The sequence below is a fragment of the Herpailurus yagouaroundi genome, unplaced genomic scaffold (assembly GCF_014898765.1).
Source record: "Herpailurus yagouaroundi ecotype Mexico unplaced genomic scaffold, PumYag 222, whole genome shotgun sequence".
Taxonomy (NCBI): domain Eukaryota; kingdom Metazoa; phylum Chordata; class Mammalia; order Carnivora; family Felidae; genus Herpailurus; species Herpailurus yagouaroundi.
The window spans coordinates 4,180,007-4,204,621 of NW_024412453.1; the positions used below are offsets into that span (position 1 = coordinate 4,180,007).

A 24,615-nucleotide genomic window follows, 5' to 3' on the forward strand; every position below is an offset into this window, starting at 1 on the left:
CTTTTAAACTAAAACAGCACCACCAGACCAGTACTGGGCACTGCCTCTGTCCAGGCAGGATTCAAAGCCATTGACACACATTGTTACTGCTCACTCAACTCTAATGGGTGCAGGCTGTTATGATCACCGCCCCTCCTGACCCCCGCACAGATGTGGAAACCAACCGAGGCATCAGACTGAGTGACTTTTTCCAAGGTTGCACAGCATTCCAGAGATTCCGTGTCCAGTATTTCTGATTCAGGAATTCCTGCTCTTAGATACAGAGTTCAAGAGTCTCCCTCCACCCGGCTTAACAATTGTTCAAGTGGATGCCGAAGTCTTCATACAGATCCCTGGGCATCATCCCCGGTGGTTCTAGCTTAATTGGGAAGGTCCCAGGCACCCATTTTGCTTAAGGACTCAGATGATTCTAAAGGGTAGCCAGGATTGAGAACAATTGCGCTAAGGCCTTGCTACCCAAACCACCAGGGAGGGTTTTAGTTTGAAGAATCCTCCCACACACCAGCCTCCAGCAAGACTCTCTGAAGTGAAATTTACTTTTGACAAGAGCCCCAGGTGATTTGCATTCACGTCACAACATGCATTCAGCCTGGGCTAAAGGAACGTGAGCTGAGATTTCTGCCAGAGATGAGAAGGCAGGATGGGGTAGTGGTTAGAGCCCAGGCTCTGTGACAGGTGCAGCTGTCCTTCTGTCCACAACCCACCCCCACCTCCCATGGCTTCTTTCTTAACCTAGGAACCCACACCACTCCGAGCTTGATAGCTAAGTAAGGACAAATGCTCCTAAAGTTTTTGAGACCTTCACTGCGAAGGTTCATAGAAGCCTGTAAAGAAATAATCTAGGGGCACCCAGGTGGTTCAATCGATTGAGCATCCAACTTCAATCAGGTCATAATCTCGCAGTTTATGAGTTCAAGTCCCATATCTGGTTCATCACTGTCAGCACAGAACCTGCCTGAGATCCTCTGTCCCCCATTCTCTCTGCCCCTCTGCTGCTTTCACTCTGTCAAAAATAAACATGAAAGAAAGAAAGAAAGAAAGAAAGAACGAACGAACCTAGGACTTCAACAATTCAAACAATTCTTTGTTGTATTTTAATTCCTTGCATTTTATTATTATATTTTTGTTCCAGTTTTATTGAGATATAATTGACATGCAGCACTGTGTATGTTTAAGTTGTACAGCATAATGACTTAGCTTACATACCTTTTGAAATGATGACCACAATAAGTTTAGTTAAGATCTTATATAAGACCATCTTATACAAATACGAGGGAAAAAAAGAGGGGAAAAAAGAAAAAAAATTTTTTCTTTGTGATGAAGTTTCTTAGGATCTGCTCTCTTAGCAACTTTCAAATATACCATTCAGCTGTGTTTACTGTAGTCATCATGTTGTACATTGCCTCTCCAATTCTTATTTATAACTGGAAATTTGTACCTTTTGACCACTTTTAGCCAATTACCCCTCCCCCACTCCCTGCCTCTCATAACCACAAATTTGATCTCTTTTTCTATGTGGTTTTGTTTTGTTTTGGTTTTGGCTTTTGGTTTGTTTTGTTTTCCTTTTTTTTTTAAGTTTATTTATTTATTTATTTATTTATTTATTTTTTTTAATTTTTTTTTTCCAACGTTTATTTTATTTTTGGGACAGAGAGAGACAGAGCATGAGCGGGGGAGGGGCAGAGAGAGAGGGAGACACAGAATCAGAAACAGGCTCCAGGCTCCGAGCCATCAGCCCAGAGCCTGACGCGGGGCTCGAACTCACGGACCGCGAGATCGTGACCCGAGCTGAAGTCGGACGCTTAACCGACTGCGTCACCCAGGCGCCCCTAAGTTTATTTATTTTTGAGAGAGAGGGAGAGAGAGAGAGAGAGAGAGAGAGCACCTGTGAGCAGGAGAGGGGCAGAAAGAGAGGGAAAGAGAGAATCCCAAGTAGACTCCATGCTGAAAACACTGAGATCATGACCTGGGCTGAAATTGAGTGGGACGCTGAAAGACTGAGCCACCCAGGCACCCCTCTTTGTTTGTTTAAGATTCCACATATAAGTGAGATCATACAGCAACTTTTGGGTCTTTGTTTTATACAGAGGTGGGAACTTGAGTTTGCCTTTAGGAGCAAACAATTCCTTTGTTTGGGGTACATGGCAAGGCACCTTCTAGCAGTGAAATGGTGAAGCAGAAATCTTTTCTTGAGAGAAGAGAGCTGCTTTTGTGGAAATGAAGTTGCTTCAGGAGAAACTAAAGGGTGGGGGGCACCTGTATCCCATCCAGCCCTGGGATTGGGGTTTGATCCCTCTGAGGCACAGTGGTGACATTCAGAAGCTTGGAAGCCCCTTTCCTGGGTAGCTAGCTGAGACTCTCAACATGCACGGCTCCCTACCTGGAAGAGACACACCTGAGACAGACATTGAAGTTCCGGTCTCAACCACCTTTCCCTCACCATCCTTCTTTACTGAGTCTCCGTGTGCCAGGTGCTTGGTTCCCAAGTCTCCCTTGCATCAGGAGAGGCTAGGTAACCTGTTCTGGCCAATGAAATGTAAAAGGAAGTCTACAGCTGGGAAGAGAGGGGGAGAGGAGATAGTTCTGGTAATGATTTCCCTCCTGGGTAACAGGGAGGTCATGAGGGGAGCTCTCTTCCCTGAACACCTTCTGTCCTCCATTTGGGGACCATCAAATGAAGACCTGATGCTTGATGCTGTGGCAACCATCTTGTGACCATGAGGTGCCAAGTTCAGAATGGTAGAGTAGACGGCTGGAAAGAGCTGGGCCCTTGCTGACATTGTTGAACCATGAATCAACAGTGAGATCACCCACATCTCAACTTATCATGTGATAACAAAAATCCCTATTGTTTAGGCCATCTTTTGTCCTGTTACTTGAATATTTCCTAACTGACAGCTTTGGGGGCATTGGGATATTATCACCATGGCAGCCTCACAGGGGACTACAGGGGTTATCATGAGACTACTCTAAGCAGTCTTATGGACCACAGACAAGGAAAGACCCGGGGGAGCCAATACAGGAAAAGAAGAAAAGGTGGCTACCACATGGTGATTGCAGCTAGCACTCTGATTTGTGAACTTCTCTGATGTACCCTGTTGGGGACTCTGGAAGTAACTGATGTGCCCTTTGCAAGAGTGACTGAATCTTCCAGTAATGAGTGGCATAAGTTATAGACCAAAGACATTAAAAGCAGTGTGGTGATCAACTAGTGATGTATGTCACAGGCACAAAATAATAGAATGGTAACAATGGTGTGTCCACATTTGTTTTTTCCTAGCCACTCACTCCAAAGATGTCGATGCCCAGAGATGTCGATGGCCTGAGTGTCCCCCATTCCCACTCCAGAGGGAAAGTCAAGTGCTGGAGTCTCTGAGCCCTTTCCTGAGCTTCCTTTCAACCTTGCCCAGCAAGGACCCCCGTGACTCCATTAATTAGGAGGCCTTCCCACAACACTTTGTGCTAACCACCTCTCTCACACTCTGCTGATAGCAGGACCCACCTCATGTCTATCTGTGAACCATAACAGAATGAGGCACAGAGCCTGGCACTTAGAAGGCACCCAAGGAAAGTGTTAGTGACACCATCAGGGTTCAATATTCAGGCAGTCGCTTGCCTGAGACTATTATAGAAGTATTGAAATTTCATCCTACCAGGCACCTGAATCCCCATCAATTAAATTCATTCATCCTTAGACTTGCACTGATATTTCTGGAAACTTCATCTGCAAGACAGTGGGGTAGAGTGGAAAGAACATGGGTGGCTAGGCTTTCATCCTGCCTCTGCCACTTACCAGCTGTGAGAACTTGGAGAAGTCACTCAACTTTTCAAGCCTCGGTTTTGTCACAGCAAGATACAGACACCCACTTCAGAAGGTACCGTGGTTAAAGCAACATGACCTGTGGAAATGGGCTTTGGCAACTCCAGAGCCCTGAGCAGCACATTCATCTGGGAGTTGATGTACTTTGCAGAGAAAAGAGGATCCTGACAGGATTGAATACAGAATAGACATACTCTAACAGGAGAAACAAGGCTGGAATTTACCTATTCATGTAGTCAACAAATACCTGATGAGCCATGCCCTGTACTGGGCAAGGAAAACAAGGATGAACAGCAGACATGGCTCCTATTCTCGTTAAGCTTAGAGCTACACTGTCCTTACAATAGCCACTACCCACCTGAGGCTACTTAAATTTAATTTTTTTAATTTAATTTTAAATTTAATTTAATTAAAAACTGACATTTCATTTCCACAGCCATACTAGTAAAATATAAAATGCTCAACAGACACATGTGGCTAGTGGCTGCCATAGCTGACAGTGCAGATATAGGACACTTCCATCCTTGTAGAAAGTTCTTATTGGGACAGCACTGAGATATAATCTAGCTGGGGAGACAGACACTAAACAAAGAGCCACACAGACACCTAATGACACACTGTGACATTTGTCAGTGGGAATCCAGGGGCAATGCTCTTGTCACTTTTCAGTTGAGGAATAGAGCCAAGGAAGCCTCTGTTCTTCGTTTGCCCAAAGGGGACTGAACATTTGAGAACCTGACACAGCTCCCTATACCTCCTAGAGCTGTTCTCTTCAAGGCTAGAGACTGAAGGAGCCTTCAGGGACATGAAGCTCATCTCTGAAGATGTCTGACCTTGCAACAAATTACACCAGTTTAGCCAGTGGATAAAAGAAACAACCCGGGTTGAACTCCCAGCTCTGACAACTGTATGACCGTGAACTGGTAATTAACCCTGCTGGGCCTCAGTGTCTACATCTGTTACACAGGGTGAATAATAATATCTGGTCTAGAGGATTACTGGGAAGCTTAAATATTTTAAAGAACGTTAAGTACTTGGAACAGCGCCTGGCGCACAGTAGCACTCATACCTTATCATAATGGTGATGATGATTATCCATGACTCCTTGAACAAGGGGTGGGGGTGGGAGGAAGTATGCACCTGCCACTCAAAAGCTTCCTTTATTTTCACTCTTTGCTTCCCAAAGTATCATCACCCAAAGCTAAACTAATCATCCCAGTGAAACTCCATCTGTAAAATAAGTCAGAAAAGGAAATATAGCCATATATATATCAAGATGCCAAACTCTACATGGATCACTTTACATGTATTATGTGTTTAATCTTCACAACAACCCCATTAGGCATGTACTGCTAAAGTTATCTCCATTTTGCATTTTTGCAAGAAATTGGGGCTTAGAAAGGTGAACTTGCCCACGTTTACACCGGAAAGGATCTCGGTGTCAGTTCCACTAATAACCACCAGGTGGCGGTGCCTATCCACTTTCCAATTACGCAGTCCGGCTGGACCGCAGAAGAGGGGTCTTCCCGTAAGTATTTGAAGATCGCCTGCTGTATGCCAGGCATTGTTCTAGGTGCTGAGGATACGTAGGCAAATAAAACAAGAAAGTTGTTTTGCCTTTCCCTTCCATTTTTCCTTAAAAATAATAAAAGGTATTCGCGGAGATGTGTAGTCGTCCTGACCAGGAGAAAATCGGCTTGTCTGTGCAAGAAGTGAGGAGACCACAGGCTCTCGGGAAAGTGATGAAAATATCTGAAAGGTCTGTGGTCTTCAAAGATCAGGGCATACATCTATCCCCAGAAGGGAGTGTTATTCTACAACCCACCTCCCTGCCTCTCTATCCCCGCCCCACTGCAGGGAGGTAGGGAGCAGGGGTCATCTCCCTGCAGTGTCTTGTAGGACCCGGATGGGGTGGAGGAAGGTGGTCTCATTCTTAGAAACAAGAATGGACCGTCCTCAAAGTCTGGGTTGGGGGAGGGGGTGCTTGCAAGTCTGTAAGTCACCCAGGGAACCAACCCCTTGGGTGTGCTGGACTGCAGCTCCCCAGGCCCCATCTGAGCAATGCTGATCTCCCGACAGCCAGGTGGACTAGGAGCCAGACTCAAGTGCCCAGGGACGCTGCTGCCTAGGACCCCTCCTTCAAGCTGGTGCTGGGGCCGTCCTGTGGACGTGCATCCCGGCTGTGCCCTGAGAGTCTGCGGAGCGCAAGGCCAGTGGCCCCAGGCGGTTGTGTGCCGTGGGTGTACGTAGATGATGTGTGCAGCGTTCGTGGTGGGGATCTGGCGTAAGGACCTACGTGAGGGGTGCGCAGTGTGAACGTGTATGTTTGGGGTAGCCAAGGACACAAGGGTTGAGCGGTGTGTGCATAGGGACAAAGACACTTTGGGGCGGTTGGGAGGGCGGGGGAGGCAGTGGAGAGAGCCCAGGCGGGAGAAGGCTGCGTTTCGACCAGCTAGAGGAGACCAAGCCGCGCCTGTGTGCCTAGTTGTATATACTTTGGGACGTGCGCGCGAGGATCCTCTTGCGTCCAGGACCGGGTGTTTGTATGTTGTGGGGAAGTTACTGTTTGTGAACCCACGTTGGAGAGTGTCCTGAGCGGAGGAAATCCCCCGCACTAGGACACTAGTGGGAGTATCCCTCTGTGTATGTGTTCCTGCAAATGAATCAACTTGGGTCTATGTCCGGTGCGTCTGGACTGCTTATGTGCTTATGGGCGTGGATGTGGGGGACGTGTCCCCAAATTTGGGACCTTGGAAGGGGGTCGTCTCAGCGCTCCGGGCAAGGAGCTAGGGGCTTGCAACGGGTAGAGTGGATGGAGAGGCGCCGCGCAATTGGCGCGGGGTTCCGTGAGGAAGAGCCTGTGGGGCAGGGGCAAGGGGCGGAGCTGGGTGCCCCGGGGGCGGGGCCGGCCAGGGGGCGGGGCCGCCGCGGCTGCAGCTGCAAGCGCGGGGCCAGGGGGCGCCTCGCGAGGCATCGGCTCGCGAGGGCTATGCAGTGAGACGGGACCGGCGGGCGGGCGGGCGCGCGCGGGGCGGGGGCCGCAGCCGCGCTGCAGAGATGTGACTTGAGGCCGAGAACCAGCAGGAGCGTCGGCGCTGCGTGGCCGCGGGGGTCGGTGAGTGCAAGCCGCGCCGATGGGGTGGAGGGAGCTTGGACGACCCCAGAAACTTTTCCCGCCGTGGGCTTAGGAGGATTGGGAGTCTGCTTCTTGTGCCCTTCTGAGCGGCCCCGGGGGTTAGTCTGCTGGGGGAGATGGGGGTCGACAGTGGGGGGGTACCACAGTGCCGCGGGAGAAGAGCCGTAGAGGGCGGGGCGGGGGGAGGGGAGGCCAGGCCCTGAGGAGGGTCTGGGGGCGACCACAGGTAAAGGGCAGCTGGGAGTAGTGTAAAGGAGTCCAGCCGTACCCGAGTAACTCGTCGTGTGAGGGGAGCCGCGGGCAGGTCCGGGGGCCGCGTGGTCAGCGTGGGGGCTGACCACAGACAGGGCAGACGAAGCTGGGGGCATAAGGACCCGGCTTTGGGGGTGAGCTGCCGCACCTGCTGCAGGGGTTGGGGGCCAGGCTCGCAGCCGACAGTGCCTGCGCACTACGGGACAAGGGGGGAACACTGCGGGGGAAGAGAGGCAGAGCCGAGACCTGGGGCCGAGGGACAAATGAGGGGCGGCTGCATACAATGGCGAGGGGTTGGCGTTTCGTTCAGACCCGGCTGGGGCTTAGGACGAGCCCTGTGCTGTGGTGCGTTCGCTGTCCTAGGGGATGTGACCAGCCCCGCACATCCCGGGATCCCTACCGTCCGCACCCGCCTGGGCCCGGGGGAGCGAGTTAAGCAGGCTGGCAGCGGAGCGCCGACCTTGCCACCGAGGACGGCCCAGCGCAGCTCGCGAGTTCGTTCCGTGGCCCTTGCTCTGTCACACACAGGCCTGGCCAATCTCCCCCTCCCAACTCGTCCCCGGTTCGCTAAGGGGGCGGCTCCTTGGAGCGCGGACAAAGGCCCCTGGAGTGTGGCGGGCAGCGGCGTCCCTGTCTGGGGCCCCGGCCCACGCGCCACACTGGCTGCCCAACTGCGCCAGGATGGGGGGGGGGGGCACTTGAGCAGCGCCCAGGAGGAACTGGGGGTCCTCGAAAAGACAAGAGAAGTGAGGGAAAAGTGAAGGAAGGGACCTGGCACAAAAGCCACGGAACTTCAGCCAAGGAACCTTGATTCAGAAGTTTCTTCGGTGGGGTGGGGGGCTTTCGGAGCATTCAAACTTCGAGTTAAGCTGCATGCAAATAGCATGTAAATAGAATGCAAATCATCATCTGTTGGTTGGGAGCACTCCACGAGGCCAGTTTTGTAACTAGGCTGTGGAGTGAAGGGTTTTCTATCTGCTCCTGCTCGAAGTCTGAAAAGGGGTCAGCTGAGTTGAGAAAGAGAAAAATGGAAGGGGAAAGAAGTCGCCATTTGGGGCAGGCAAGCAGCCTTGTTAGAAAGGGCTCAAAATCTTTATTGCTTAATTTGTTCTTTTAGTAAATGTACCACCTACAGAACTGGGTCTGGGGCAGTACAGTGCAGAAAATGGACAAGCCCCCGCTCTCGGGGCACCGGCCAGGTGGGTGAACAAACACTACATAAGTAAATGAATAGCAAGTAGATATAACTTCTAATTGGGGTAAGAGCTGCCAGGAAAATAAAACAGGAGGATGTCAAGTAAAGTGACTAGTGTTGATGTGTGTATGGAAGACCTTTCTTGGGAGTGATATTTTTGTGGATCTCCCACAGTGGGAGATCTTGGGGGACCACTGTGCAGGCAGAGGGCACTGCAAGTGCAAAGGCTTGGAGGTGGGAATGAGCTTAGAAATGAACAAAGGCCATTGTGGCTGGAGCTCGGAAGCAGATGTGGAGGGGGTGGGTGGGAGAAGGAATGGTACAGACCAGCCAGACCACGATCTTTTGGGCCACGGAAAGGAGTTTAGGTTTTATTCTCCTTGGGCCAGTGAACCCTTGGAGGGTTTTGAGTGGGAACCAAGGGATGTTAATTTTTAAAACTCCCCTGACCTCAACATGGAAGTGAAAAGCAACTCCCCTTTCGTTCTGCCTCTGGGGATGTTGAGGTGCGGGGAGCCTCTGAGGGTCTGTCTCCATACAGCCTGTGGGGACTGCTTTGATCCTGGCCTGCCCTGTGAGCCCACTTGAGGAGCTACTCAGGTTTTAAAATTCACTCCCCACTTTGAGGTAGTTCTTGCCCATCCCCACCCAGAGCCCTTGGCCCCATAAGCACTTCACGCTGAGCTTCCTGGGGGTTCTGAGTTAGTCACATTTTCTTCTTGGAATTGCTGCCCAAGAGGAACCATCCACCCCGGAATGGACAGCCAGGGATGCAATTTGCATTTAAATGATTGCTTTTATTTACAGGATTGGAGCTGCTTTGCATATTCATGGATCATGGAGCTTGTGTTCTGACAACCCTGTTTACTAACCTAGGAGGCTTATTAAATTCAAGGGCCCCCAAATAGGCTGGTGGTCTGGGCAGTGTTGGGAATGAAGATTATGAGATGGTGTAATGTGGAAAAGGTATCAGATGGTGGGATTGTGGGTCTGGGAAAGAGTTTAATGTCAGGAAACCTTGTAACAGTTTAATCTCACAGAGCAGGAAATGCACCAGCACCATCAGCTCTAACAGGAGTGGGCTGGGACACGGTGTCATGCTGGGGTGTGTGGGGAGACTGGCTTCACAGCCTCATCCTGGCCTTCTGCCAGATGTGGGGTGAGGGCTCAAATCAGAGGTGCAGTGGAAAGCCTTGGGTCAGGAGTTCGGAGAAATGGGTTTTCGTCCATTTAGAGAAATGGCCTATGAATTCCAGTAAGCCTCTGGCCAAGCTGCCTCACTTCTCTACCTCCATTTTCTCAACAGGAAAGACAATGGAATCATGATTGTCTTTTTAATAAGACAATTATTTTGTGCCCAACCCTTTGCTGAGTATTTTTCGTGTACTTTTCACACCAGCTTTGTGAAGGCAGCCGCTATCTTTGGTTTATAGAGGAAGAGACTGAGAGTCAGAGAGGCTAAGTAATGCCCCATGTCACATAGTTATGTCTGGCTTCACTCCCACTGCGGTCTTCCACTCTGGATGAGATTGATGGATGGGTAAATTCTGTGCCAGGCATTCATCCACGTACCGAACTACTAACTATGCCCGGGAGTGGGACAGCCCCCTCCCCGCCTGCTCAGTTTTGTTTTCTTTTTTTTTTTCTTTCCCTTCCATGCTCTAGCACCTCCCCACATCTTTAAAGAAGATAGGTTTAAGATGCCTCTGATCTGCTGGGCACTGGAAGGGGCCTCAAGGTGGAGGATAAGTGGTCTCCTTAGAGCCCTGCTGGTAGTAGCTGAAGAGAGGCTGGTCGGAATGTGTGTTCAGAGTGGTTTTATACATCTTGTATCTCTTTTCATATGGGTAGTGGGCAGATGAGGACACTAGGTTCCCAAGGGAATGGCCAGTGTCTGGTCCCTGGATGTCCTCCCTCTGACTTCTTGACAGAGAGACTGGGCTTCAGGGCACCCAAGCTGGCCTGGGTTTCCTGTGGGAAAACCACCTTCACAGGGAGGCTTCCACTTAGAGCACCTGCTTTGGGTATCAGGTGAGTTTAGAGGTTCTTAGGGTAGACTACTACCAAAGATATCTCCCCTTCTACTCAGGGATCTCTTTGCTTGGCATGATGGGGAAGGCTGGAAACCAGTCGTGGATAAACACTTGGGTGAACCCCCTTCTTCCCCCATCTCCATGGCAACTGCTCCTCCTGGAAAAGCAGTCAGGAAAGTTCATAACCTCAGTTGAAGGAATATTTACCAACCATTTCTATTTATTTAACAGACAGCATACCCTGTGTCAACTACTGTCCTAAAACTTACTATTTTAATCTTCACAACCACATATTGGGTACTGTTAACGCCCCTATTTTGCACATGAGGAAAACTGAGGCAAGATAGGTTCAATCAGCCACCCAGGGTCACCAGGTACCAGCAAGTGGCAAGGGCAGGACTTGAAACCAGAAGACCTCACTCAGCAGTTCACCCTGCTTGATGGGGACCGGGGCTGGGAGAACCAGCCCTGAATGTGGCCTTCAGGCAGGCAGCGCTGTCCTTTCTCACGCAAGGAAACTTGCCTGCATTCTTTCCAGCCTTTACAGGCCCCAGCTCGTGGAGAGATGGAGAAATGGAGCGTGTTCCTCCACCACCTGCCGGAGGCTTCTGGCCCCTCTGCAGGTGGGGGTGGTGGACAGAGAGAGAGAGAGAGAGTGTGTGTGTGTGTGACACAGAGAGAGAGATAGTGTATTTAAGGGCCTCTGAATGAGTCACATTTCTGGGAGCCCGGCTGGCAGCAAAGGTAATTAGTATGTGAGCCGAGGCTTGTGCAGTCGCTCACATTTGTTCATTACTCCTTTTGAGGAGCTGCACGCCTCCATCCCATGGGTCTGTTGCCATATATTCATCCCGTCCCAATCAGCCTTGCCTGCGGCTGACTTGAAACCTCTAATCTGGCATTGTTCAGTTTGGGATTCCTGGAGCACTGCTCTTTTCCTGGGGCGGGGATGCAGAGTGGGGGGGGGGGGGGTGGGGGGAGGAAGCACTAAGTGGCTGATACAGCTGGATGGGGTGCATCCTGACAGTGGGTGCCTCCCACTTGCTCTCTGGCAGGGTTGGTGAGGCAGAATGTACTGGGGCCGTGGGTCCTGGCTTACCCTGCTGCATGTATGTCTGAGCTTCTCAGCCCTCCGTGTGCCCAGTCATCTGAACACACTTGGAGCTTGCTGCAGGGGCTTGTTGAAACACAGGGGGCTAGGCCCACCCTCTGCGATTCTGCATTTCTAGCAAGCTCCCAGGCGACACTGCTGCTGTTGGCAGTCAGGATGAAACTTTGACTTAACCCTCTCAGACCGTCAGTTCTTTCCTCTGTAAGACAGCAATAAGAACATCTGCCCTACTGGGGTCACATGACGGTTTGAGACCATATACTTAAAAAAAATTTTTTTTAATGTTGATTTATTTTTGAGAGAGACAGAATGCAAGCAGGGGAGGGACAGAGAGAGAGGGAGACACAGAATCCAAAGTAGGCTCCAGGCTCTGAGCTGTCAGCACAGAGCCCGACACGGGGCTCAAACCCATGAACCGTGAGATCATGATCTGAGCCAAAGTCGGACACTTAACCGACTCCGCCACCCAGGCACCCCTGTTTGAGACCATATTTATCCATTCATCCATATTTATCCAGCAGCTGGGTTGTGAGCCCTGCCCATGTGCCAAGTACTAGAGTCTGTGCAGAACAAGACAAACAAGGGCTTGGACATGGGAGAGGGGGGAAACAGACCGAAAGGGTAACAAAATATTTGGAAATTATGGCACATGCTACAAAGATGAAAATCAAAAGTACTGGCATAGAGCTTAAGGGAGGCAGGAAGGACCTAATTTAGACAGACTGGCCAGCAAAAGGCTCCCTCACCAGGTGACATTTCTAGAGCCCTGGTCTGTCATAAGAAGCCCAAGTAACAATAGTACAATTGTTTGCCTCCTGGCTCCACCACTTTCTAGCTGTGTGACCTCGAACAAGCCAGCTGAACTCCATGTTTTATTTCCTGTAAAATGGAAATAGTAATAGTACTCGCCTCGTAATGTCACTGTGCAGATTATAAGTCATTACTATATGTGAAGTTCATAAAAGTGTGCCTACAGTGTTGCAAGCACTAAGACTTAGTCACTGTCATTGTCACTATGGCAAAATAGAAAACTCTGGAGGGCAATTCTGAATCCCCCAGAAATCCTACATGAGCCAGACTCTGCTTCATACTGAGGCAGTGTGTAGCCGTCCAGATCATCCTAGACATTGTTCTGTAGAGTGGGGTGGCTGTCCCCTCATGGGCATCCTTGACAATAATAATAATCCCACTTGAGACAGCTGGATCCCACTAAAACGCCTGGCTGCCATTGGTTGCATCCACATGCCTAGATGTTGGGGAGGGAGGACATCCTGGAAGAAGGGGGCCACATGATGTGGGAGGAATAATAGAACTTCTTTGTTGGCAAGTAACACAAACCCAGCTCAAACTGGCTTAATACAAAAGGGGAAGTTAATTGGCTGGATGAATAGGGGCCGGACCATGAGTCTGACTGCCAACCTCTGGTGTGCATCCTCACCCCTAATTTGCTTGGGTGGGATGCTGGGATGCATTTAAGAAGCATCTCTTGCCATGGGGCACCTGGCTGGCTCAGTCGTTCGAGCGACCTGAGAATCTGAGCCTGCTTCAGAATCTGTCTCCCTCTCTCTCTGCCCCTCCCCCACTCATGCTCTGTCTCTGTCTCAGAAATAAATAAACATTAAAAAAAAAAAAAAAAAAAAGAAGCATCTCTTGCCAGATGCCTTCTGTTCTGGGCCTGCCTTCTCTCATCTATAGGCAAAGGTGACGATCCGTATAGCACCAGGCTCCTCATCCAGTGTCATCAATAATTTATCCCAGTCAATGGCTTCATGGCCAAGGCAGGATCAGTGCTGCTCACGGGATCCCATAAAAGAGCAGAAAGAGAGAGAGAGAGAGGGAAGTCGATACTGCATTTACTTAAGGAAGCCCCAGGGATGAGCTGGAGGTGGCTGGAGGTGGCTGGTTATAGCCTCACTCATGTGCAGCCAAGGTGGTAGGTCCAGCCTGAGCCCCCTGGAAATGACCAAGAGAGCACAGCTGTGTAGGCCATGGCTTTCTGTGAAGGCCAGGCTCCCTCCAAAAGCAAGAGCTGGTGCCAGTGGGGTAGAGGATAGGGCCCTGGTGAATAAGTCTGTCGTTCATTCAACATTTACTAAGCATCTATTTTGTGCCAGCACTGTGTGCTGGTGCTTCAGTCTACACGAGTGGTGTTCATCCCAGCGATCTTGCATCCCCACCCCCATGGGACATTTGGCAACGTCAAAAGATTTTGGGGTTGTCACAGTTGGGGGAGTGGGTGTGCCACGGGCACCCATCTAGTGGATAGAAGCCAAGGGCACTGCTGAACATCCCACAATGCACAGGACGGCCCTCACAGCAAAGAATGGTCGGCCCAGAATGTCAGTGACCCCAAAGTTGAGAAACCCTGGTCTACCGTGATGACCTAGACAGTGTCTGTGTCCTCCTGCATCTTGAAGTGGAGAAAGGCAGGGAAAAGAGGAAAAAGAATGAGAGAAACAAAGTAGACAGGGAAGAAAAAAAAAATACAGAGATGATTAGAGCAAAGAAAGAAATAGACAGGCTCTGGTGAAGAGGGATGGGGCTGTGACCTTGGCCAAGGTCTCAGAGGGTGACATGGTCAGGGAGGTGGGGGGGGGGCGCAGGTTTCCCCCCCAAGGGGTCAAGAGTGTTTAAGCAGAAGGAGCAGGAGGGGCAAGATGGGAATTGGGTTAAGCCCATTTGCCATGGCTGCTGTGGGGAGTCCAGAAAGAGTACCAAGGGGAATCCTGCAAGCACCTGGGGAGGGAGGGATGGAGGTGCAGGGAGGATGGGTTCCCTGGTGACCTTTGGGGGAGGTGTGAGGGCAGAGGGAGAGGGGGATCCCAGGAAGATAGTTCATATTGGATATGGCATGTTGGAAATGAGGGCATGCTTCTAGGAGCTTGGGCGAGTATCCTAACCCCTTGGAGACCCTGTTTTGTCACCAGGGTAAGGACTGGATGTGCCTAGTGCCTGGCTTCGAGTGAGTCATGGGTAAATATTAGCTGTTACCATTGAGAGACTGAAAGGAGGCAGTACATACCATTCTCAGCACAGTGCTGGGTTCATGGCTGTCTCTTTAAAGTTTTGCTTTCATTCCCTTATTTTTGAAGAGGTCAGACACAGCACAGAATATAAAAATCAAAGAATACAAAAGAGTATACAGAGAGAGTGAATCTCTCTCTCACGCTCTTCTCCAACCACTAGCAATGATGATTCATGATTGTTCACTGTGCCAGACCAAAGCAGCAGATGGGAGCTGAAATCCGGGTCGTGCACCCCACCCCCACCCCAGGGGCTGTGCTGTCTGGAGAAAGGGGTGCCTTTTTCTGACCTGTCAGAGGTAACTTGTGGGCTAGCAGGTTTGAAAGGAGGTGGGTCTTAAAGAAGTCAGGAAAGTGAGAATCTGACAGTGAACTGGTCTTTTTCTCCCTCCAAACATCTCCTCTATCCTCAATATTCTGGAACATTTCTGGTGTCAGAGGGAAAGATGAGAACCCACCAGGTGCTCGCCTTCCTCCTGCTCTTCGTAATTGCCTCCGGGGCTTCTGAGAACTCAAGCACGTCCCGGGGCTGTGGATTGGATCTCCTCCCTCAGTACGTGTCCCTTTGCGACCTGGACACCATCTGGGGCATCGTGGTGGAGGCGGTGGCCGGGGCAGGCGCCCTGATCACGCTGCTCCTGATGCTCATCCTGCTGGTGCGGCTGCCATTTATCAAGGACAAGGAGAAGAAGGACCCCGTGGGCCTCCACTTCCTCTTCCTCCTGGGGACCCTGGGCCTCTTCGGGCTGACGTTCGCCTTCATCATCCGGGAGGACGAGACTATCTGCTCGGTCCGCAGGTTCCTCTGGGGCGTCCTCTTCGCGCTCTGCTTCTCTTGCCTACTGAGCCAGGCGTGGCGTGTGCGGAGGCTGGTGCGCCACGGCAAGAGCCCATCCGGCTGGCAGCTGGTGGGCGTGGCGCTGTGCCTGATGCTCGTGCAGGTCATCATCGCCATCGAGTGGCTGGTGCTGACCGTGCTGCGCGACGCGAAGCCGGCCTGCGCTTACGAGCCCATGGATTTTGTAATGGCCCTCATCTACGACATGGTACTGCTTGTGGCGGCCCTGGGGCTGGCCCTCTTCACGCTGTGCGGCAAGTTCAAGAAGTGGAAGCAGAACGGGGCCTGCATTCTGGTCACGGCCTTCCTCTCTGTGCTCATCTGGGTGGCCTGGATGACCATGTACCTCTTTGGCAATGCGGAGCTGCGGCAGGGAGACGCCTGGGGCGACCCCACCTTGGCTATCACACTGGTGGCCAGCGGCTGGGTCTTCGTCATCTTCCATGCCATCCCTGAAATCCACTGCACCATTCTGCCGGCCCCGCAGGAGAACACGCCCAACTACTTCGACACGTCGCAGCCGAGGATGCGGGAGACGGCGTTTGAGGAGGATGTGCAGCTGCCGCGGACCTACATGGAGAACAAGGCCTTCTCCATGGATGAACACAACGCAGGTAACGTGATCGCCACCCCACCCCCTGGCGCGGGGTGGCCTCTGGGGCCATTTGCCCCAGAAGGACTCCCTTCTTTCTCTCCAGTGGGGATGGGTGATCCGGGCGGGGGGTGGGGGGAGGGTGGGGGTGGGTGGGGGAGGGCAGTGTCCTGGCAGATGGGAGCCCACAAACATTGGCTCCTGTGCTAAATAAAACTGGCCCAGAGATGGGTTTTTATTTAGCATGTTTTCCTATCAATTGCCAACTTATTTAAATATAAAACCCAGGTTCTCACCTCTTTTGAAAAGTCAGCTCTGGCAATGCTGGGTCGACATTCCCACCTGGCAACAATTGTCTGGAGCTGATGGACGGTGTGTGCAGGAAGGCCCGACCTCTCACGAGTTGTGGCTGCTCCTTTTTTTTTGTTTGTTTGTTTTTAATTCCAGTGTAGTTAACATGGCAGTGTTATATTAGTCTCAGGGGCACAATACAGTGATTCAACAGCTCCGAATAATTGCTCAGGGCTCATCAGGACAAGTGTACTCTTAATCCCCTTCAACTATGCTACCCACCCTCCCACCTCTACCCACCTCCCCTCTGGTTTGTTCTCTATAGTTAAGAGTCTGTTTTTGTTTTTCCGTTTGTTTTGTTTCTTACATTCTACATAAGAGTGAAATCATACAGTATTGCATTGACTTAGCATTCTACTCTCTGGATCCACCCATGTTGTTGCAAATGGCAAGATTTCATTCTTTTTTATGGCTGAGTAATATTCCATTGTATACATACACGTGTTCTTTATACATTCATCTATTGAAGGACACTTGGGCTGCCACTGTGGAAGACAGTATGGAGGTTCCTCAAAAAATTAAAAATAGAATTACCCTATGATCCGGTAATTGCACTCCTGGCTATTTACTGAAAGAATATGAAAACACTAGTTGGAAGGGATATATGCACCCCTATGTTTATGCAATATTATTTACAATACTTAAATTATGCAAGCAGTCCAAGTGGCTGTTCCTTTACATGGGGATCCACTTTGTGTTTACCACACTCCCCACCACTCCCTGTTGCCCCTAACCCAGCCACTATAACATATTAACATTAATTCTCTGGCTACCTGGAAGTGTTTGAGTTTGTAGTCCAGGTGCTAGATGGATGCAGGGGATATTGGGAGCAACGCTTGTGTCTCCTTCCCACTTTCGTCATCACGAGTGTATGAATTGGGCCCTGGAGTCAGATGTCTGGATTCAAATCCTGCCTTTGTACTTCCTCGATGTGTGGCTTTAAGCAAATTGCTTTACCTCTCTGAACCTGTTTTTCTCATCTGTAAAATACAGACAATGAGAGAATGTACCTCTCGAGTTGTGAAAAGTAACATACTGAGTGTCACATGCTGAGGGTCTCCCCCAGGACCTGGCATGCTGGATGTGTATCTTGTTTGGGTTCCCCTGAAAGCAGAGCCCAAGACTTGGGTACAGCTGGCTTACCCAGGAAGTGTTCCCTGCAAGGGAGAGGGACGGATAACGAGACCAAGAAGGCAGAAATGCCCAAACAAGTAGATCAATATGTTGGTCACTGCTGTGGGCAGCTGGGACTCGGTCCTGCCAGGGATGCATGTAGAACGAGCCTCAGACTTGATCTTTGAAATCTGGAGCCTGTAGCATCTGCCACCAGTTCCTCCATCACTCACCCTCATGTGTGTCCTCGGTCTCCTACTCTCATTGTCACATCTCCCACTACTCTGGCTACATAAGTTCCATTGGCTTCTGAGGCACAAAAGCAGAGATTTAGTGGGCACTAGAGGTGGAGGCTGTCTGGGTACCCAGGACTGTCCACACTGCTGTGGCGGGATTCAGAGGTGGGCCTAGAGGATGTGATGCAGGCACTCAGAGCCCCTATAGATGCTTCAGAAGTATTTCTTAGAGTCATTACTTCAAGTGAGTCGGCTAAGTTCCCAGCACTTGAAATTAAATAAAATTGCCTTTTCTCAGTTACCTGAAGATTTATCAGGGGCTATAATAATAATAATAATAATGACAGCATTAATAGTAGTAGCATCAGCAGCAGTAGTAATTATTACCTAGTATAGTCGTTGTTTATTGAGCATTTACTATGTGCCAGGCACTATTCTAAGGCGTTAACCTCTGTTTTCTCTTTAGGCCTCACCTCCACCCACTGAGATAGGTCCCATTACTATCTCCACCTTATAGATGAATTAAGTGGAGACTCTAAGAGGTTCAGTCACTTGCCCAAGGACATACAGCTGGGAGATGGCCCATTCCAGATGGTCACAGTCCCCTTTTCAGTGATGCTCACCAAGGTACCTGGGCAATGTTCACCAGCCAGCTGTATTGCAGAGTCTACTTTTCTGGGTTGAGTGCTAAAGGCAGCCTGCCTGTGCCCTGCAGGCAGGGGGAAGCACATCGAACCATCAGGTCCTCCAAGGCCACCCAGTGCCCTCCTCCCCACCTGGATGTGCCCAGCTTCATCTGTACCCCCGACTCCTGGCCAGACCCACTGGAGGGAGGCCCCACCTGTGGACAGGGCTGGAAACCCTGGTGTGGTATTTATCAGAGCTGTTTCATTCTTCCTAGAAAGCCTCAGGCCAGCAAGCCCATGTTTGTCAAAGGATTTAGCAGGAGTGTCAGCTCTGGTGGCACTGGTTCACCATGTTACCAGGAAAAGATAGGAGTCAGGATGGGGATAATCACTGGGAGCCCAGAGGGCTCTCCAGGGAATGTGATGAGCAGAGGTCAGGAGCCTGGCTAATTCGTGGGGTCCTGGTGGAGCCACCTCTTCCCTGGCTCCTCCTGGAACAGGATCCTCTTTATATGAGACCCATAGACTCCCCTTGGACCTCAAAGGTAATAAGAACTCCTGAAATGGATGTACATTTTTGTACATTCATTGGGGAATTTTTGTCTGTCACTTTGTCAGATTCTCAAAGCTGTCTGCGAACCCCAGATGGTTAAGACTCAGTGTTGTTGAACCTGATGGTCTAGTTTACTTGTAATAAAACAGAGATGCTAGAACTACCCAAGCATTGGGGTCTTCAAAAATAAGAACATTTAACCTTAGTAGGTGTTTACCATGGACCAGGTGCCATTCTGAGCATTTTAGTGGCTAATCTCATTTAATCCCTACAATAACCCACTGAGGTCCATTTTGCAGATAGGACACTGACGCACAGAAAGGCTACACATCTTGCCTAAGAGGCAGAGCCAGGGTTTGAGTCCACACAGGCTGGATCCAGAGGCCACATGCCTGATTAGTCTACCACAGAATTACTCATCTCTCAGGGCACCTGTGTGGCTCAGTTAAGCATCCAACTCTTGAGTTCGGCTCAGGTCATGATCTCACAATCATGAAATCAAGCCCTGCATCAGGCTCTGTGCTGAGCGTGGAGCCTGATTAAGATTCTCTCTCTCTTTCCCTCTGCCTGTCTCCCCCATTCATGCTCGCTCTCTCAAAACAAACAAATCAGTATCTAAAAAAAAAAAAGAATACTCCTCTCTTCTCGAAGCACTTCAGTGGACCTTATCTTACTGATGTGCCTGGACAACTTTGTGCCTTGAGGATACAGGGTTTATCAGTCCCCCATTTTATAGAGCAGGAAACTGATGTCCAGGAATATCGGGCAACTTGTTCAAGCTCACACTATAAGAGCAGGGAAGAGGGGGGATGTTGGTTCTCTACTACATGCATCTTTTCTTGTGAAAATGCAGCCAGTACTTCATATGTATGTAAGATCCAGGGACAAAGGTATCTGGGACCCAGGTCGGTACCAATAGTATCAGGCCTGGCACATTGGTGATGAGGGGTCTAGGGGTACGTCACACCCTCCTCTATTTCACGCTCTGACACATTCCCAAGCCAAGTGAGTTGTCTTTCTGTCCCCTCTTTCTTTTCCAAAACAAAATAGCTTTATTATTCCTTTTTGATGACAAAAACCAACAATAATCATGTAGAAGTTTCAGCAAGTAAAAATAACAAAAATTGTTCAGAATCCCATTGCCCAAAGGGAGCTGCTGCTGACTGCTCCCATCTTGCCAGACATCTCTCAGTGAACACACACAGTCTGTCTCTCTCCCTCCCTCCCTCCCACTCTCTTTCACACACACACACACACACACACACACACACACACACACACACGAGACAATCCCATAGAGCAGTTCTTAACCTAGCTGTACGTTAGAATCACTTGGGCAGCTCAAAAAAAATTACCAGGGCCTGCCCCCTTGTTCTGATTGGATAAGTCTGTTTGGGCTTCGGTTTTTTGAGCTCTCCAAGTGACTCACAGATGTAGCCACCAATGTATGCAGTGTTCTGCAGTGTGCTTGCTTAAATCAGCATTGTCTCATGGACAGAGGCCCTTCCAGGCCAGTGACTGCGGAGCATAGTATCCTTTTCATGATGCCGAGCTTCCCATTAGGCACAATCGTTTACTTTTCTCATCCTCTGCTGATGCATATTCATTCCACTTGTTTCTGGCTTTCCGTATAAGTAATGCTGCAGTGAACATTCACCTCTGGGCCCATGATCAACTAACTTAAAAAAAATTCCTAGACATGCATAAAAGAGTCTCTAAATCTTCATATATACAACCAAATGGCCCCCCAGAAGTTAAACTAATTTACTGTCTTCCCCCTCCCCCGGCTTAATAACTCATGAGAGCCCCATTCCTGTTTCCCCACTTCTTCCCCAACCTTGAATGTTGTCAGACTTAGTTTTAATAGCCCTGTTTTGGATCATCCCAAATGTGTGTCCACCAGAATTCACCTGGGACCAATGGGACCAGGCAGGGTGAGCCCCGGGCAAAGTTCACATAGACTAAATTGGAGTCCTGGCTAGGATTGCCTTTGTTCTAGAAACGCTTGCTTTGCTGGCTGGGGAACATCTGGGTATGCTTCCTTGTCACTGTGAGAACAGCTGTTGTCTTTAGTGCTGACCTCAGCCAGCTTGTATTTTAGGGAACCAGGCCCCACAAAGGGCCTTGCCTAGGAGCTACAGTTAGCCCTGTTTCTTTTGCATTTTAGCCAGCCAGCCTTTTGGGCTCTCTTTCCTTGCAGGTCAAGTCCCAGTGCCCTCAGCTTCTGTATTTCCTTCCCCAAAATGGGACCCTAGGTAGATACCACTTCATCAGCCTCTCGCTTATTAATAAGTATCAACAAGGCATGAGGTATGTGATAAAAGATTAAAATGCACTGAAGGATGTAGCACCTCAGATCACATCTGGGAAAGTGTTAACAAGGCATATTAAATGTTCACCTTTCAAAGGAGCAGTAAAGAAAAGTGTTCTTTCTTTTGGGGGATTTGGGCTCTCAGATCTCATTAGGATGAAGGGCTATTTAAACTCTGACTCTTAGCTTCCTAATGGAAGGCCCTGAAATCAGCTTTTAGGGGAGGGCCAATCTAGCCTCACTTTCAGAGTCTGGGCAAGAGAAAGCCGGCATTCAGCCTGTAAACTTAGATTCCTGTGGGGACACTCTTATGGATGAGCCCTGCTTGTCTTTCACAGCTGACCCAGGTCAGAGTGGGGTGTTAGTTGGGACACTTGACATTGCAAGCAATAAAAAATCTGATTTGAACTGGCTTCAGCAAAAACAAAACAAAATAACAACAACAGCAAAACACTAATGTACTGCGAATCAGGCTTCAGGAATCATTAGATCACAGAGACGTGAGTGATGACTACAGTTGGTCTTTCTCCATGTCTTGGCCCTGTTAGCATGATGACAGCCCCAAACTCTGGGCTTGCACAGAGTCCCAGTGGAAAAGAGGACCATTTCCCAGGATGCTTGAGCAAAAATCCCAGAGTTAACTTTGATTGGAACTTATTGGGCAGGTTGAAGTCACATGCCAACCTCAGGCCAGGGTAGAAGGCAGTCGTAGCCAACACTCAGAATGTGGGAGGGATGTTTACCAGAGGAGAACCACAAATAACTACTACAGAGAGGAGCCCTTGGGCTGAGGCACCCCACAGATGGCCAGTAGAGTCGAGCCTTTGTTTCTTGGAGGAAATGTGTTGGGGCCAGATTCTCCCACCGCAGCTGGCCGGTTCTCTGCATTATCAGGAGAGCAGTGCTGTTTGGTGTTCCCTCTCTTCCAGCAGGTATCGGCTAGGAGTTGAGACTAGTAAGAGTCCTCTGATGCCGCTCCCTGGCTCCCCCTTGTCTACTTCCTGGGTAAGGTATCTCCGTGCTCAGCTCACGCATAATGAGCTGCTTGAAGGCGCGGAGGGAGACGTTAAAGCAAACACTGGCGTACCTATGTCTGGGAACATTTGTTCACCCTACCTCAGTTTCTTCGGTCCAGCTTGGGCTGAGCTGTCACTTAAGTTTAAGTTGCTTCTGGGGCCCCTGCGTGGCTCAGTCAGTTGAGTATCTGACTCTTGGTTTCCGCTCAGGTCGTGATACCAAAGTCGTGGGATCCAGCCCCATGTCAGGCTCTGCACTGAGCATCGAGCCTGCTTAAGATTCTCTCTGTCTCTCTGTCTCTCCCTCTGCCCCTCTCCCTAGCTTGAGTTCTTTCTTTCCCTCTCTCTCTCTTAAAAAGTTGCTTCCAGGTAACTGAATGTGATGGTTAAAAACAGTATTTGGAGCCAGTATGGCGTTAAGAACACAGATTCTCAGGGCGCCTGGGTGGCTTAGTCAGTTAAGCATCCGACTTTTTTTTTTTAAGTTTATTTATTTTGAGAGATAGAGCAGGGGAGGAGTACAGAGAGAGAGGAGGAGAATTTCAAGCAGGCTCTGTGCTGTCAGTGCAGTGCCCAACATGGGGCTTCATCCCTCAAACCATGAGATCATGACTTGAGCTAAAACCAAGAGCTGGACACTTAACCAACTGAGCTACGCAGGTGCCCCAACCTGGAAATGAGTGTCTGACTCTTGGTTGCTCTGTTTGGGATTCTCTCTCTCTGTCTTCCTCTCTCTGCCCCTCCCCTCTTCACATGTCTCTGTCTCTCTCAAAAATAAATAAATGAACTTAAACAAACAAAAACCAAAAAAGATTCCCTGCCTGGGTTTGAATGCTCGTGTAGCCTCTTTCCAAAAGTGGGACCTTGGGCTAGTAACTTAATTTCTCTGTGCCCCATGCAAAGTGGACATAATGAAAGCACTTATCATGCTATGAAAATTAAATGAGTTAATATATAAAGTACTTTACACAGTGCCTGGCTCCTAGCTGGCAGTCTATGACGGTTCACTATGTTGCTAAGGTGATTTTGGTCCCTGCCTCAAGTAATTTGTAAAAACCCCAAGTTCTCGCGCTACTTTTCAGGCAGACAAGTGACTCCCTTCAGGGTAGACTCTGAAGTGAGGCTTTTCTTAGCAAAGCAAGATTAGTGCCTTCAAGGAGAATGAAAATTATGACAATGCCATGTTGCTGCTGAGATGGACTTTTGTTTTTATAGTGACTCTACCTTCTTCATTAGTTTTTAATAGATTGTTTTTCAGAGCAGTTGTAGTTTCACAGAAAAATTGAGCAGGAACTACAGGGAGTTCCCGCATGCCCCTATTATCAATAGCCTGCATTAGTGGTACATTTGTTGCAGTTGATAAATCAATATTGATACATTACTATTAACTGAAGTCCACCATTTACATTTTAGAGCTCACTCTTTTGTTTGTGCAGTTCTATAGATTTGGACAAATGGGTAATCTCATCTATGTACCATTATAGTGTCAGATAGAATTGTTTCCCGGCCCTAAAAATGCCTTGTGCTCCACCTGTTCCTCACTGCACACCGCATCCCCCCCCAACCCCTGACGCCCCTGGCAATCATTAGTCTTCCCACTGTCTCTATAGTTTTGCCTTTAGCAGAATATCTGAGTTGGAATCACAACAGTATGCAGCTTTTACTGACTGGCTTCTTCAACTTAGCCTTATGCATTTGTCCCTTCCATGTTTCTTTGTGTAACTGGGGCTTTCTTTACAAAAAAAGGAAAATTAGATCTCTACAAGCAGAAAGCAAATAAGAAACACCATTTACCCACCTTTCTTAGGTTAAAAAGTGCTGACATATTCTGCCCTCTGTGCTACCACTCTCCCTTTTTTCCTGGTTAGAAATACCCCACCCTGGTCCTTGGGAGTCCCTCTGTTCTCTCCCCCGTCACTTTCCCATGAAGATGACCTCTACTGTGTACTCAGTGTCCACATTCTTAGGGTTGTCTGCCTGCATGTATCTAGAAACAGTGAACAGGGTTGAACGGTGTGGTATTGAACTTGACATGAATGACGTTTTGTGGGGAGAGAGAAAACCCTTGAGGGATGCAGAGGTGCTTCCTTATCGCCCATGGGCTGCAGAGGCTGGGGGTGGGGGTGGGGGGGCTCTGGTAGAGGCTCAAAACCCTGCCCCCCACCCCAGCAGCCTGGCCCTGGATTCTACAAACTTCCCAACCCCACTGAGATGGGTCATGCTCCAAGAGAGCCAGAGAACAAAGCCCCTTTGTGACTTTTGTTTTGAATCTGGCTTGTGACAATGGGGAGGAGTAGGGAGGGGGGTGGGGGATGTGTGCTGGGAGCACGGTGTTGATGCAGGGGAAGAAAACAAAATTGTGGGGCTTTTTTTTTTTTCCTTTCTTCTTTTTTTTTTTTTTTTTTTTTT

General features: G+C 49.5%; 1 protein-coding gene across 2 annotated transcripts in view; it reads left to right on the plus strand.

The window, feature by feature from the left end:
- Positions 1-6,802: 6,802 nt before the first annotated feature.
- GPRC5B (G protein-coupled receptor class C group 5 member B) overlaps positions 6,803-24,615 on the plus strand; it is a 52,578-nt gene continuing 34,765 nt past the window's right edge. The window contains exons 1-2 of one of the 2 annotated variants that reach the window (XM_040458898.1): positions 6,803-6,935; positions 15,009-16,022. In XM_040458898.1, the coding sequence (XP_040314832.1) occupies positions 15,017-16,022 (1,006 nt within the window). In that variant the 5' untranslated portion in view covers positions 6,803-6,935; positions 15,009-15,016. The remainder of the gene's footprint in view (positions 6,936-15,008; positions 16,023-24,615) is intronic. The other variant, XM_040458897.1, reaches the window with a different exon arrangement.